This window comes from Seriola lalandi, unplaced genomic scaffold (assembly GCF_002814215.2).
Source record: "Seriola lalandi dorsalis isolate HSWRI2012SDOR001 ecotype SW California unplaced genomic scaffold, Sedor1 jcf7180002054765, whole genome shotgun sequence".
Classification (NCBI taxonomy): domain Eukaryota; kingdom Metazoa; phylum Chordata; class Actinopteri; order Carangiformes; family Carangidae; genus Seriola; species Seriola lalandi.
Window position 1 is genome coordinate 34,779 of NW_019525318.1, and position 15,975 is coordinate 50,753.

Sequence of the window (15,975 nt, forward strand, 5' to 3'; positions counted from 1 at the left end):
CAGCTCAGCAGCGTTACAAGGTAACATTTCAAGTGGCAGATGTAATAACACAATCTCAAAACCCTTGGTAGGGTTACAAAGCAAAGCTAGTTAGACCCAGGATGATTCTTGCTGAAATAACGCCAACGTTTTTTACGAGAGTAGAACAAAAGACAACAGCATTTACATTTGACGGTAGCCTTACGTTATGTAAACAAGCTCCTGTGTCAACGTGTAAAGGGGCAGTTTGACTTCACTCCCCTAACAAACAACAGGCTGGACAAAGAAACCAAATCGCCATAAGGTGTTTTATATAGTCTACCGCTGCCAGATCTATTGGTGGTGCAACAAGATGAAAGACATTCCTGTAAAGGAAGAACAACGTTAGCGTCTGTTCGGCTGTTGCAGTAATTTTCAAATATAGACAACAAGCGAGACAGCTAACGTTAATGTTACAAAATGCTGTGCTGGAAAAATGCTGAAAGGACATGGGACCGATCTGATTAGCTAATACAGCTGTCCCGATGAGCGACTGAAGGTTCGCAGGACAGAAATAGCTAACACTTGGCTTTGCTAGCAAAATGTTGTTTACACAAAAACACCAGTCATTCACAATGAAAGCCCCGTCTTCTTTGGATTAGTAAGACAAACAAGCAGCATCAATAAAAAGGGTTTGCACATATCATATTTCTACATACACCAGGACATAGCTGACTAGACAGCGACTGAGAAGACAGTTGTTTATGTTCAGAAAGGATACAGTTTCACCACGTCGGTATCCATTCGCCTTTTACCCGGACTTGGAGACGACATTTTTGCTATTTCCACCGCAGAACACCTGTGAGTAAACTGAAAGCTAGCCCCCGAAACGCTAGACAGCCTAGCAAACGGTATTATCCGAAAGTTAACATTTGCTTTCAGAAATGTTCACAGCAAAACGTCTTCACAGTTCAATGTCTCCCTGTCCTAATGAGTAGCCGAGCTAACGTTAGACCTCTGCTGTTCACTGCCTCTCAGCGTTCTGACCATGGTTCTGACAAGCTAGGATCCCTCCGCGGACAACGTCATACATGTGCGACGAAACGTCACTATAAATTGTAATTTTGTAGTTTTATTTGGAACATTTTCATATTGAACTACCACTTGACATCGTTTACATTGATGTTTTCTATTTAGGGGCTTAAATATAATAAAGAAATATCAAAACATAGAAGAAACATTAATATTCAGACAGTCTCTTCAGAGGTGTCTCCCTCATTGCTGTGGCACTGGCTTTGTCTTGGTTTTGTCTGTCTTCTATGTTCTGCAGTAGATAAAGTTACAGACCGATGTTGATTGTCATTATATGTACCCCAAAATGTCTGGCACCAGCTGACAGTGCTTGGAAGAACAGATTCGCTCAATTGTGTACTATAGGGGAACTTTTGCTGCACATATCCTTATTTTGTGGGGGTGGGACAAGTATTAAATCAACTCATTGTTTTTCCTGTCAAATGGCCAGATCAGACTAAAGTTATTTTGAAATATACAGGACACAAATGATATCTACTCATGATACTATTGCCCCCAAGGACCACCTCATACCTGCTTTGATAATAGGAATGTTTTTCTTGTGTCCTCACAAACGATCAAGTCATATGGCTGTCTTTCAATGACATCAACCAGTAATAATCATTTATATAAAACAGAGTTATAACAAACATACTGTACATTGTTTGCAAAGCTGTCAAACCTGCCAAAGAGGTTAAGATGTGTGCAAGAAACAAAATGGCTGCCAGTGAGTGATGAAAGGCAACACACCAGAGAAATGGAACACATGAGCTGATTCCGAAAGCCCTTCACAAGTCAATCTGTCTGAAATGCAATAGTGGGACCACTAAAATATTTGCAAGAACCATACCTGAATGCATTTTCCTTTTATAAACAATATAAAAACTATGTAGAATGTGATAATTAGTTTCTAATTTAGTTATTTTTTGGGTGTTTCATGTCAGAGGAATGACATGCAAAGTGAAACAAACTTTGAGAAGATCATTTTTATTAAACCCTTGTAGGAAATTCTACGAAGATAAAAGTACATGCAGAATAGTGAAAACTGCACTAGCAATGAGATGTCACAGGAAGGCAAAAAGTAAATACAGGCATCCTGAATATCTATTCTAAAACAGGTTTGAAGTTCATGGCACGTGGTTCTACCTGCCTGCAATAATCAGGATTTTACCACTGACTGACAAACATTTCACCACACAAAAAAGGATTTTGTCCATTTCAAATAGAACTCATAGCCACATTGCTTTTCAAGCAAAACAGTACACACACGAAAAGGACTTCCTCACAGTTTTTTGCTAATCTGAGGTTAATGTTTACCGCTCACACAAATGACTCAACATACAGTGAAGGTAAACACTACCTTTCCAGTGTCGAGCCATTTGGCCCTTTCTTACGATCAAGGATTCCTTGTCTCTTGTATTCCACAGAAATCCAGACCATCATGATGTCATGAAGCAGGCTTCATGTGAGGTTAATAGTAGATACCTTGCTTGTGGCCAATTTACATACTGAGACATGTTCTATTACTACTTAAGTATACACATGATGGAAGGCCTATATAGGCCCCAATAGTTGCACATCCCAATTTTTATGTAGCAGAATTCAGATGTTTTAGAGCCACACATAGGCATCCTTCACATATTTCACTGTTCACAGAAAAGACACTAAATCATTTGCCTGAAGACACAATCAACTTTCTTTCCCTCCAGAAACACTTGGACTGTAAACATGACTTTAAGGGATGGCATACATTGATTATGATATGACACTGCGGTCATTGGTACTACTGATGCTGTACCGCAAAAATAGGGCAGGTCAGTTCACCACTTCAGTGCTGCGATGCCGTTTGGTTGGAAACAGTCTGCTGAGATGGAGAGGAGGAAACCTGCCACTGACGGAAAATAGCAAACACCCTTTTGGACTTGTCACGAGGGCCCTGCAAGGAGAGGGAGAAAAGAGAAATGCCAGATATCGTTTATTAGAAAGTTGTATGGACAACAAATCTGACATTAGGATGAGAAACAATGTTTTTAAATAGGTCTAAATACAAAAGCTTGAATATGTATTTGGCTCACAGCATTTTTAGGAAGATACAATGTGATTTTTAATGTATGATGAATCATTGTTATGAAATATAAACACCAGAAACTTTGACTTGCCTGTGCTGGACTGTCTCCCGCTGTATCAGAGTTCTTCTTCATGGGCATGAGGAGGTCGAGAGCTGCCTTCCAGCCCTGCTGATGAGGTGTTGAGCCTCCACCCGCAGCGGGGATGGCTCCTGGATCCACATTCTCTTTTCCCACAGAGATCCAGGGACACCAGTCTCTGTGTTGAGCGAGAGGGTCAAACGCATTCTTGTGCAGGAGCCCATCCTGAAATAACAGGGAGGTAGGTCAAAAAAGAGGTTTGTAATAGCAAACCCAAAGTAATGCAAAACCCTCTTTCAAATTTAACTAGGATTAGGATCTAAGTTTCACTGTCTTGTCTTTAATTATATAATGGATAAAATACTTTTTACATTTTCACTCAAAATTGATTGAGAATACAATTTTCTCTCATAGTTTTAGGGATGCAATGTTTTGTTAAAGACATAGACTCGTGTTATGTGGTAGCGCTTATGAGAGCAAATCTCCTTGCTAATGTAAGTAATGCAAAATCTCTCATGCAATAATGAGATTGCATAGAGGTACAAACTGAAATTGTGATTCCAATATGATAATTGTGCAGCTCCATCTTAGATGCAAGACTCTCACAACACAGCCTTAGTGAACAGGCAGCACTGCATTATTAACCATTACTGTAAACTGCCACACATGGAGCCTGTGCCATAATTAAACTGCAAACATCTAGCTATGAAATTAGCAGTAATGTTAGTTCTTACAGGACCACCAATTGATGAGAGGCACAGGCGTTTGGGAGGGTGTTGCAGGCTGGCAGCGCCATCAGCCCCAGAGTTGTCCCCCTGTCCTCTGCTGCGAGTTGCAGGCCTCTTGCCCCTGGTCAAGGGACTTGGCAACTCTTCACTGGGGCTTGGTGAGTCTCTGCTTCGGGCTCGCAAGGCCACAGGGGAGGAGGTTCCCTCACCCTGTAACATACATCAGAATATGGTGAAAAAGCAGCCTGGCATGATTTCATTTGTCATTAATGCAAATGGAACAAGCATTTCTATTTCAAATTAATATGTGCATATAAGGATTTGCATAAAACTTGCCTGGTCTAAACGGGTGGAGTCCTGACTCCGCAGCTTCATGCGACATGGAGTTGCAGGGCTGGGTGAGGCAGATGTAGAATGGTCTCCCTGACCCTCGTGTGAGGCTGCTGAGACAGGACCCGCTGCTTGAGTAGATTGGCCTACAGTGTTTGTTGAGGCATCTCCATCAACCCCCATTCCTTCCATTTGGTGGAAGTTCCACAAGCCCACCTTGCGCATACAGTAGGAGCAGGTGAGGATGGGCAGGTTCATGGCGTGCAGAGCTGGGCTAAGATAGACAAATTCATGGCTCAGACATCTTGATCAGGTGGAGGAGTGCTAACAAAGTTTGTGCCATGTTTCTCCCAGTCTCACATATTGCCTCCCACAGTAGGTTCCTTGTATTTTCTTCCATACAGCTAGTAAATCACTGAAGATACATTTGATATTGGAAATTAGTTCCTGCGTGCATGCTTACTCTTGTTTACAGCAACATCAATTTGTGTGCACTACAAGGAGTCTGGTGTTTGATCTCACCTTGCCGCCCAGCCACAGAGAGAAACAATGCATGCAGCCACCTGGACAGCCAAAGGTTCAGAACATGGAGTCCCCCCCTTTCTTTTTTGTTCTTCCTCGATCAGCTGCAGTATAACACTGATAACATCTTCATTCAAAGACTGCAAGGAAACAGTGGACATTAATTGCATGTGGTCAACTTAAAACCTTATGTTTTCTGATGGCTAAATACATAAAGTTCACATTTTACTTTCAGATTTTTCATGATCTGACCGACAATTACGTAATCAGATCCACTCTTTTAAACTCTTTCTGTAAGATGAACAATGTTCATAATGTTTAAGAGGGTGTGTTGTCACTATACAAAAAGGCTGACACCCTTGTCTCACCATAGATTTCAGCTGCTCTGGTTTCATGGCTGGCAGCTGCTGTGCAAGGTGACAGGCGCTCTGGAAGCGTTCTAAAAAGGCAGTGAGAAGTGTTGATGGTTCACAGGCTGGAACCAGCCAGAACCTCTCTGAAACAAAAGCAATATTCACAATGACCATCATGTGGATAACTCAGGTTTAATTCAGCTACAATGACATGGTCATGTTAAAGATTATTTTTGTTATGTAAATGCTGCAAAAAATGGTTGCTCTTACCTGGACAAGGAAAGTCTGGCCAAGTACAAAACTTCTCATGCTGCGTCTGAAGCTGCCTCGATATCTCTGCAATGCGGGATTCATCTATTTAAAAGAAGAGAGGTGCTTGACCTTTAATTTCTGGCAGACAGGCAACATCAGCCTAACCTTGCCAAAATAAAGTGTGCCCTGGCTCTGACATTGTCTTCTTCTGTTACTTCAAGTTTTGCTTACATTTTTCAAAGTCTAAAGTTGGTTGTAGTGATGCACAAAGGAAAGCCTGGCAGCTGGAGCACTTGAGCATATCGCAACCAACGTTGATCCAGCCATATCTGGCACACATCAGAGGGGACAGTGTGCGGGGTTTGCCTGCCCATTTCAAACAGTGCTCTGCTAAGGAAAATTTTACTCAGACACAAAACAAGTATTGTCACATTCATTATTGCTCCAAATGAAAGTAGATATCTATGCAATTTCCACATTAATTATTTAAGTAACATATTAACAAGTGCTGTTTTTTTTGTTTTTTTTTTTATTAGTGATCACATGGTTGTGTAAAAACAGATGCCTCATACTGGGTCAGAATTTTCAAAATGAATAAAGGATATTGAATAGGATTCCACTCTTGAGAAAAATGCCTCTTTGTTCGTTGCCTCGCAGGGTGCCTGAGTGTTGCTTTTTACTTCCAGAACATTCAACTCTCCTTGTCCACTGTAATCCACATAAAGATAAGAGACAGGACAGATCTTTAGCCTCCACACACTTGCTTATTATCTAATTGATATAAATTCCTAGAATTTATGTGCACCATACATTGTAAAATTCATAATTCCATCTTATAAACTTTCTCAGCTACACAGGAATGGTTGATGCAGGGCTGCACATAACTGCACAGCTTTTCATCTCAGTCAAACTTGCGTAACAACAGAAAAAATGAAGCGCTGCTTTTTCGCTGTTTATCATGATCTGCCTCTTGTATTGATGCACAGTAGAGAGACTAGCAGAATTTATTTAGCCTAGCATTGATGGCTGTGCGACAAGTGGCCAATACTCCAGAACTTAATGGCAAAGTACCATGTTAGTGTCCAACTTTCGGTCCCCACCCCCCTTATCAGTAACTGTGCACAGGAGTGATTAGACGACGACTACCACAGCAAAGCTGTTCGGTGGATGGACAAAATAACAAGCGCAATAAAAAAAAAAAATACAGCAGTGTGCAAGCTCCCATTCCTGGCCTGCATGCTTCCAAATTTGTGGAGACTTGTCCCTCCTCCTCCTACACTGAGTGAAGGCGGCTAAAGTAGCAGCGCTGCCGGGCTAAGTGGCTAACCAAACTAGCTAATGTCAACTTGTACTTTAAATCAAACAAATATCGCGCGATTGTTCGGAAACTGCACCTGATGGGTCCGATGTTTGCCGATGATACACCCTCATTTAGAATTTCACGAACTTTCTCCGGAGAAGCAAGGGAAGACTTTTGAAGATTAGTGTTGCCGAGACGATCCCCACGACTGCCGCTGAGAGTCGCCATGATCGGCTCTGACGTCCGCCGGAAAATAAGCTCTGAAACCAATGGTTCCGCTTTGTAAGACCCCTGACCACATCACAGTGCTGAAACGTCTAAACCTGTTTGGCCTCTTCTCCTTCAACTAATTTTATTTTTAAAGGTGTTCTATACGTGGAAAGAGAGAAAAATGGGGCAGCTAATTTTAACGGGTTAAGTTCTTGACTTTTTTTTGGTTGCATTATTTAAAGCAGGGTTAGATTTAATAGATTTTTTTCTTTTATACAGATTAAACTACCTCCCTTGACAGACTGGCTTACTTTATTTGCATGCACATTTTAGTGGTCCATTTGACTGATTTTGATTCTCCTACTAGCAAGATCATATATGTCACTTAAAAGCACTTTATTTATATTGATACGCTGGAAGAATGATTCAAATCCTTTAAGTAAAAGTATCAGTACCATAACGTAAAAAATAGTAACATTTTAATAAGCCCTGCATTCATCATTAATGCATTATGTGTAAGCATCTTTATGTTGTCTTTGATAGTTTATAACAATCCACTGATAGAGTGGAGTAAAAAGTACACAATTACCCACTTAAATGTAACAAAGGCTATACATTTCAGGAAGAATAAAATGAAAAATACTCAAGAGAAGTACAAAATGTATATTAGTACAGTTACAAGTAAATGTACTCAGCAGAATCAGATTAACCGTTTAAGAAGACAAAAATTAGTCATGGTCCCCTAGTTTTGTCTTTCTTCCTACTCTTAGTACATTGTGAATGTAATGTAGGTCTTTGGCCTATATCTAATATTTTAGGTGTCACTGTAAGGCCCCATAATCTCAGTTTATATTGTGATTAAGTGGGGCAAACAGCATTGCAATTAATCAAATTACTTCAAACAAATTGCCACACTGCCTTTGGATCAGTGTGATCCAACACATTTCACCACTGTTGGTATCTCATCCTCAGAGTAGTCTCAAAGCCAAAAGGGAACACTATCCTGTAGAGGGCACTGTGTAGTCATTTTGGCAACAACTACCATAATTAATTTTAAAATGAGGGTAGTCTATTGTGACATGTATTGTATTCTTTATAGCTTGACATACCTGACAAACCACAATGAAGGGAGATAAAATGTATAGAAAATATAACAGAACAATTGTATTTAAAAAGGTACAAAAAAAGTGATTTCTTTTAAATACTCAGGAAAGTTCAGTTCAGCTTCAGAGTTTGGTTGGTGGCTATTATCCGTCATTTCTGAAATGTGTAGGATTCTGTTGGTGTAATTGGACACATGACCTCACAGTGACATTTCTAAATTCAGGCTATGGCCATGTGAGTGATAACAGTTCATTGTGTGACACATGGCCTCTCTCTTTCACCCCATAAGTCATCTCCAGACTCTGTAGGTCTCTGGACCACACTAAAGCAGAAAAAAACCTGTTGTTGTTTTGGAGACGACACGCGCAGTCCCGCCCATCTCTGTTGACGCAACGTCCTAATAACAAGCCCTCTGATTGGCCAAGTCTCTGATGGCCGGGGGGTAGCATTTGTGAATGGTTTCAAACTGAGTGAGATGTGAAATGATTTATGATGTTTTATCAGCACTTTAGCAGATGTTTTTTTTATTCGATGTGACATTCTTCAGGACTGGATTGTAAAGGGGAAACGATGTCGGACGCTGAAGGTGCTCGCAGTCCAGACCAGCTGAATAAATTCAAGAAACTGACCGGCAGGCCGCCGCACGGTGAAACGTTAGCAGGTCGGTCAACAACATTAGCAAGACATGCTAACGACAGGTTTTAACTTAATGTTGGCACATTTTGCCAGTCAGATGAACACCGTGTCATTGAGATTGGCAGCTTCATACAGAGTATTAATGTTGCACGTTAAGAATGCAAATGTTGCCCTTCCTGGTGACATTGCTAAGCATTACGTTCAAGCTAGCAACATCCAGCAATTGTGCTTGTTTATCTTTGAGCTTGTTAGCAATCACCTCAGCTAGCTAACATGCATTATAACATGAGAAGAAATCATATCGTTTATGATTCTTTTTAACCTTTTGTGTCTAAATTCTGTCTTTCAGCTGTACAAACAACTTAGTATATGGCGTGACACCACACTATCATTGATTACCAGGTGTTACTGACCTGAAAACACATTGACAGCTATTTTAAGACTGTGTTTTTGGAAGAGATTCACAGGGCTGCTAACTACATGATTGTCTTTGAATTTACTTTCTGGGCGTAGGAAAATAAAGATTGTAGTTTGATAGGGCAGTTGTCAGACCTGTCATTGCTAGATGACTTAAAATGCATTCAGGTACAAGTTCACATTCTCAAACAGTTCATGGACTGGTCAGGAATGTTGTCAGTGCTGGATGTGTTTGCTGTGTCTCTACTCGCCAGTTACTCTGGGGATGGGCACCAAGTATTGATAACCATCATGTGAAGAACATAATATTCAAAAGAAAGGCATAATTGAGATGATCCACCATGTTGTGATAAAGCCAGGATGCATTGACTCCTCTCTAATAGTTAACTTTTTCCATTTGGCTGTCGGTAAATCTACAGTACACATCCTGGGTCTGGTCTTTTTATGTTTTCTTTTTTGTGTGTCACAGATACAGTCTGACAGTTTGCAAGTTCAGTCACACCAGGGGCTCAGCAATGTATAGTACACAGTCCAACTCTGGTCACTCTGACTGATAAAGCTGCAAATAAATATGACACTGTTGACTAATGTTAATCATAGACAACTGCATAAAAGATTTATTTGCGTATTTTGTGATATCATTCATTTTCAGAACTATGCACTTAACATACTGCACATAATGCTTTTATGTTTTTGCTTGCCACTTAGCTGATACCTTAATTAACCCTGCTCTGACATTTTTTAATGCACTGGACATTGACGAAGCCTAAAAAGAAAACAGAGGCCAGTTCTTATAAAAAACCCTACCACTCTTTGCAAGCTTTGACAGTTCTTTTATTACAGCACAGTAGAAATAACTAGTTGTAATAGATTTTGGTGACAGAAAGATATGTGGCCTAAGGAAGCCCCTTTTCACACTGTTTGTGCTTTTACAGCCATTCCTCTGTTTCCAGTCAGCATTTTGGACATTCAGGTCTCACAAGTCAGAAGTAAATTATTTAATATGTGGCCTTGATAGAAACACCTGGACAGAAGTGTCTTAATGAATTGTGTTCTGCTTTGATTATGAACGATTTGAATAGGTAATTGTGTTAAAAAAAGAATTTAATTGAGACAATAATATATAACATTACAGCCAAATAATTATTTGTGTTGCTACTAACATTATATTTGTATCAGTGTGGATGTTTGGTCTTGTCACTTCTCCTACATTTCACAATCGTTATAAATCCTGATTATTAAAAATGTATTTGCTGGCTGAAACATCAGAGCTGAGTTGTAGTTAGGCCTCAGTGCTATTTTTAGTACATTAAACAGAGGCCCATTATTAGACTTCTTTTGCTCTGTATTCTGTCATCATGCCCCTGCTGATAGAAACCTGCTAAAGTTTCAAATAGTGATGTTTTATTTTCTGCTGTTTTCATAGCATTCCTCAGAAGGCCAAAACAGTGAGCCTTGCATATAATGTTGTGAATAAAGAATCTAAATGATGAGAATCATGGAGTTGCCTGATTTCTGTGTTTAAACTACAGAGCTGTATGATATGAATAGACTTATTTCTCTGTTAACTTTAGTGTAAGAGTGATACTTGAGATTTTCTCATTGTTGTAAATGTGACCATGGATGGGTTTTTGTTTGTCTTAGCCGTGTGATTGACTGGTGACCCAGAGCCAAATGTTAACCCTGTGAATGAGTATGCTGTCCTGCTTTCTGTTAGGTCATGCTAGAATAGCTTGGTCAGCTTTGGGTTCTAATGTTCTTAGAAGCCTTTAACTGGATGAACATGTGTTTTATTTGAATGATCAGTCAAATTTCCATAGTAAACCAAACCAGAAACTTCTGTTGACCTTATTTTGTAGTTTGACTCACTTGTATTGGCAGCTTATTTTTTTTGTGTTGCAAGTGATAAAAGTTTATCTAGTACCTCTGTTAACATGCTCCTCCTCCTTCTTATCCTATGAAACTCCAGGTCATCGTAATCCCCCTGCCCGCAGTGGTCATCGCTGTGTTGCAGACAACACTAACTTGTATGTATTTGGAGGATACAATCCTGACTACGATGAGTCCGGAGGCTCAGACAATGAAGATTATCCACTGTTCAGGGAGCTGTGGAGGTACCACTTTGCCACAGGCTGCTGGCAGCAGATTCGAACAGAAGGCTACATGCCCACCGAGTTGGCCTCTATGTCAGGTGAAACATTCTATATCTATTAGCTTTGATTATTTCAATACTTATTAGTAGACACGCACTTGCACTTCATCAGTAGGTTATGTTTTCTGTTAAAACATCAAATTTGATGTTCCTATGTTCCTTCAGCTGTTCTGCATGGCAACAACCTCCTGGTGTTTGGAGGCACTGGGATCCCCTTTGGTGAAAATAACGGCAATGACGTTCATGTTTGTAACGTGAAGTACAAGCGATGGTCACTGCTCAACTGCCGTGGGAAGAAACCCAATAGAATCTATGGACAGGTAGCCTCAGAAATTAGTGTGAAGTTTGTTATTTATTTCTTGAAAAACTGTACAGATTGGTAGTAATGTATTAGTGTTTCAGAGTCCAGTTATTAGATATTCAAACTTTTAAACTGTGATTAAACAGAACTACCATGTACTAGGCTGCTATTTCATATCTTTTCTCCTCCAGGCAATGGTCATTATAAACGGCTTCCTATACGTGTTTGGAGGGACCACGGGGTACATCTACAGCACAGACCTGCACAGGCTGGACCTGACCACCAGGGAGTGGATCCACCTCAAGCCCAACAACCCGCCTGACGACCTGCCTGAAGAACGGTATGCTGTAATCCTTATAACAAAACTAGGAATCTTTTCATTGTTTGAAAAAAAAAAAAAAAACACCTTGACATTGCTCACTGTGTGTGTGTTTGTGTCACAGGTACAGGCATGAAATAGCACATGACGGACAGAGGATCTACATTCTGGGAGGGGGAACTTCCTGGACATCTTATCCTCTGGACAAGGTAGTGCTGGCTAGGATTAAATCTTGCTAGACATACACTTCTTTGCTTGAATATGATAAGATGCAGCTATTAGTTAATAGTCACTGGTTACTATTTTTGTACCAAAAAGTAGTGGAATGTAGAAATTGAAGCTTGGCACAACAGTGTTTCACAGTATTACCTACAATGTTTTAAGCAATGAAACCAGGGATATTCATTTTAATCATTATTGAAAATGGTCACTTAGAATCATGGTATATACACTGTCATATTTTTTATTTTCATAGGTGCATGCATACAATCTGGAGACCAATTCCTGGGAGGAGATTACAACTAAACCTCATGACAAAATAGGTCTGTATCCTGCACTCCATTATTAACTTTTTTTCTCGTGCACCCAAATCTAAAATGTTTGTGCTTTTCACAGGGTATCCTGCTCCCAGGAGATGCCATAGCTGTGTGCAAATACGAAATGGTGAGTTTTTCAACAATGATGTGCAGCCAAAAATCATACTTGATATCACATCCTTATATATTAAATCTTCAGTGTTAAGTTGGTTTGAAAGCAAAGTAGCATCTGATCATCCATTTTTTCTCTGTTGTAGATGTATTTATCTGTGGTGGCTACAATGGGGAATTGATATTGGCTGATCTGTGGAAGATCAACCTGCAGACTTTCCAGTGGAGTAAACTACCAGCAGTGATGCCTGAGCCGGCCTACTTCCACTGTGCTGCTGTCACCCCAGTTAGTACAATACTTCCTTTTCCAGTCATTCTGTGTCTAACTTTAACTGCTGATGTACAGTTTAGAAGTTAGTTTCTGCCGCAAGCTCTATATTTTATATAAAATAAACATCTTTCTGTCTTTATCTAGGCTGGCTGCATGTACATCCATGGTGGCGTGGTGAACATCCATGAGAACAAGAGAACTGGCTCTCTGTTTAAGATCTGGCTGGCAGTGCCCAGCCTGCTGGAGCTGTGCTGGGAGAAGCTCCTCAAGGCTTTTCCACATCTGACTTCACTCCCCACCATGCAGCTGCTCAACCTGGGTCTCACACAGGAACTCATTGAACGTTTGAAATAAATCGCACAGTGAAGGACAGATAGTGGAATGGATGAGATGGGCTGGGCTGGAGTGGGAGGAGATGAGGTCTGACAGAGCACAGAAGTCAATTCACAGCAAAATTCTCGGGAAAATGCCCTCTTGCTCCCCCTGCCTAACGTAGCCCCGCCTTAAAACCAAAAACAATGGGATGCCTTTTTTCGTTGTTTTTGATCTTATTTTTTGCAGTTCCAGTGATGATAAAGGAAATAAATGTGGAATGTTTTATGGATTTTATTCACCACCACCACCACCACCATCCCTGTTACTTACATGATGCCTTTGTGTCAAGCTAAGTATGAATTCCTGCTTCTCATCAGCCAAACTGTGACCGCTGGAAATACTTTATTTTGTCATGTCATGTTTTCCAAGACGGTCCTCTCCTGTTATTTTAAAAATCCACCTTCTCTAGTACTTTTAAGAATTCTGTGCAAAGGAAGAATGCATGTATATTTATTTTGAAGGACTAAATCTGTTTTTGGGGTATTCTGATCACCTGATATTGCTGTTTGCACACTTTGTCTTGCATATTTGTAGGCACTTACTTTTTTAATATATCCTGTAAGCAGGTTTCTGTCTGAAAATTGGCAGAGAGTGGTTTTACTAAAGGACCATGCCAGTATTTTTGTGCATTTTAGTCAATTTAATACAGATCTCATATAAATTTAATCACTGTTGACATTCTGTAGTGTTTTACATTTTGAAACTGTTTTTGTGACTTTCTGGGCAGCCTTTTTGTTTCAGTTTTCTCCTCATGGTATGAAAATTAACTTCCAACTTGCTTGAGTTAAGTAGTCAACCACAGAGATTTTCATGTCTTTTTTTTTATTGTTGAAGTTACATAACTTTGACATAAATAAAAACAGACATGGTGTTCACTGTGTGGGATTACCAATCTTAAACTTCAAGTCTTTCCTAGTTTTTTTTTGTATTATATGAATGTAAACAAGTGTCTGCCTGGAGGTAAGGAAAAACATAAGAAAAAAAAAACTAAGTTATGTTATGCTTTGAAAATGGTCATGAGTAATATATGTTATTTGTGGTAAATTGACTAAAAGGTGAAGAAAATGTTAAATGCTGGTTTTGCCCATGTCTGAGCCCCTGTATCTTCCTGTTTTCTATTATACATCATGTTGCAGCCTAGCCTGGAGAATTATCTGCAAAAAAAAGTCAGGTGGGTATCTTCAAGATAGTTTCCATCCTGTTTGCTCGCAGCTCTCATTTGTAAACCAACCCATGCAACACATCACTGTGAATTTGGTGCTCTTTAAACTTAATTTAAAATGCTTTTATTCGAATAAAGACTTAATTCTGTTCAGACGTTTACTCCCTCTCTGTTGATGACATTTGAACTGGTTTTGTCACAGGGAGTCGCTTTAGTAGCAGGCTTATACAAACATTTGTGTATACTGCAGTGCCTTTCAAACTTTTAATGAGGTTGAAATTTCACCAGTTTAGGAAGTATAAGATCTTTTCGTGTTTAGACAGATTTTATGTTGAAAATTCTTTGTTTTAGAGTAAGTGAATATTTTAACCAGTTTTAACAGTCCAACCATTACAAACTGTATAATCACTCAACATGTTGGCCAAAATGGTGATTTCTGTATACCGTCTTAATGTAGAAGATTTCCTTCTCTTCCTGCAAACAACCAGACAAAGTAATTTGCAGGACAGGATGAAGCATATTTGAAGGTGATATGTTAATTTAACTGATGCCAAATAATGTTGCACCTAGAACAAAAGTATCGTTATAATTATGAATGAGAGGTTACGGCGAGATGTTAGATTTTCAGTCAGGACGGGCTGTTACCAGATGTTTTGATGCCTCCCACAAACGCATGAATCTGCCTGCACTTCTTTACCATACCCCTTTATTTATGTTCTGCATTACAAACTACTTGATGCATGATGTCATTTCCTGCTTTTTCTATTAACATCATCAGCTCTTTACTTTGAGACATAGATTTAAAAAGGTGACCACTTAAATGTTGTATAGTAGACCTGTGTGAATGTTGTGTTGGATTTCTGTCAATAAAAGTGTTCTGTAAATAGCCCTCTGCTCCTACATTTTCTTTGCTTGACTGGTAACTGGCATGATACATAACACAATTACAGCCCTATTTGTTTACCATTATTGCATGAATTGCTGTTGCCACATTTTTTCTGAAAATGCACACTAGATAATTGCAATAACATGCATGCCATTTGTCCTGTTAGTTGAGCATACTAAATGTGCGAAAATGCCAATAATGAGCATTACAGAGTGAAAGAAATATATGGCAGGAATTAAAATTTGATATAAATCATAATGGTGCACATTTTTATTTGCAAAAGTCACCTTATTTTTTATGAATTTCTTCATTTATATGGAGGTAGATTTCTTCCAATATTATTTGTGTGAACAGATCAACAATCCATGCGTAAATGTGTAATCTGTAAATATAAAACACTTTCCACACTGTGATAATGATGAAGATCAATAGTAGACAGATCACATTTCATACCCATCCAACACAATAACTATGTCATATCTTTACCATTGAGTTTACTGTAATCGTTTGCTGTTTACAACATATTCGGTATTTTCTACATGTAGTCTATAATCAGTTGGCAATTGTAGTCATTAGTCCTGTGCAGTCAATAGACCAGCCAACTTATCTCTTACAAGTAGTTATTGCAAGGCTGGCCCAAGGCATAAGCGAACTAAGCGGCGGCCACCAGGGGGCCCCCAAGAGCGCTTGAAATGTCCCTCGAGATATTTATATAAGTCATTTGATTGGACGAGAGGCATTCCATGAGTGCTGACATAGAGTATAACAGCACAGGGACTTTTAACTACATGTATCACTCCGCTTTACATGTGTTCTGTTAACCGTTAATTAGCG

General features: G+C 39.5%; 3 protein-coding genes across 4 annotated transcripts in view; 1 reads left to right on the forward strand and 2 right to left on the reverse strand.

Moving 5' to 3' along the window:
- Positions 1–1,010, reverse strand: part of ube2h (ubiquitin-conjugating enzyme E2H (UBC8 homolog, yeast)) — a 21,093-nt gene extending 20,083 nt beyond the window's left edge. The window contains exon 1 of the mRNA XM_023425045.2: positions 740–1,010. Within this exon, the coding sequence (XP_023280813.1) occupies positions 740–792 (53 nt within the window). The 5' untranslated portion in view covers positions 793–1,010. The remainder of the gene's footprint in view (positions 1–739) is intronic.
- Positions 1,011–2,000: 990 nt separating this feature from the next.
- zc3hc1 (zinc finger, C3HC-type containing 1) lies at positions 2,001–6,909 on the reverse strand. 2 transcript variants are annotated; one of them, XM_023425040.2, is made up of 10 exons: positions 6,756–6,909; positions 5,967–6,069; positions 5,593–5,743; positions 5,380–5,463; positions 5,125–5,252; positions 4,757–4,896; positions 4,241–4,508; positions 3,911–4,114; positions 3,189–3,401; positions 2,001–2,965 (listed from the first exon to the last, which is right to left on the reverse strand). In XM_023425040.2, exons 1-10 carry the CDS (start codon positions 6,887–6,889, stop codon positions 2,858–2,860), a joined length of 1,533 nt encoding a protein of 510 aa, XP_023280808.1. In that variant the 5' UTR covers positions 6,890–6,909; the 3' UTR covers positions 2,001–2,857. The 2 variants fall into 2 exon arrangements, with proteins under 2 accessions (XP_023280808.1, XP_087035100.1); XM_087178974.1 differs by lacking the exon at positions 6,756–6,909 and adding an exon at positions 6,172–6,321.
- A 1,470-nt stretch (positions 6,910–8,379) lies between these two features.
- klhdc10 (kelch domain containing 10) lies at positions 8,380–15,141 on the forward strand. Its single transcript, XM_023425046.2, has 9 exons — positions 8,380–8,636; positions 10,998–11,219; positions 11,346–11,500; positions 11,673–11,821; positions 11,925–12,009; positions 12,276–12,342; positions 12,416–12,463; positions 12,594–12,733; positions 12,863–15,141. The coding sequence occupies exons 1-9, from the start codon at positions 8,546–8,548 to the stop codon at positions 13,070–13,072; spliced, it is 1,167 nt and encodes a 388-aa protein (XP_023280814.1). The 5' UTR covers positions 8,380–8,545; the 3' UTR covers positions 13,073–15,141.
- Positions 15,142–15,975: the final 834 nt, after the last annotated feature.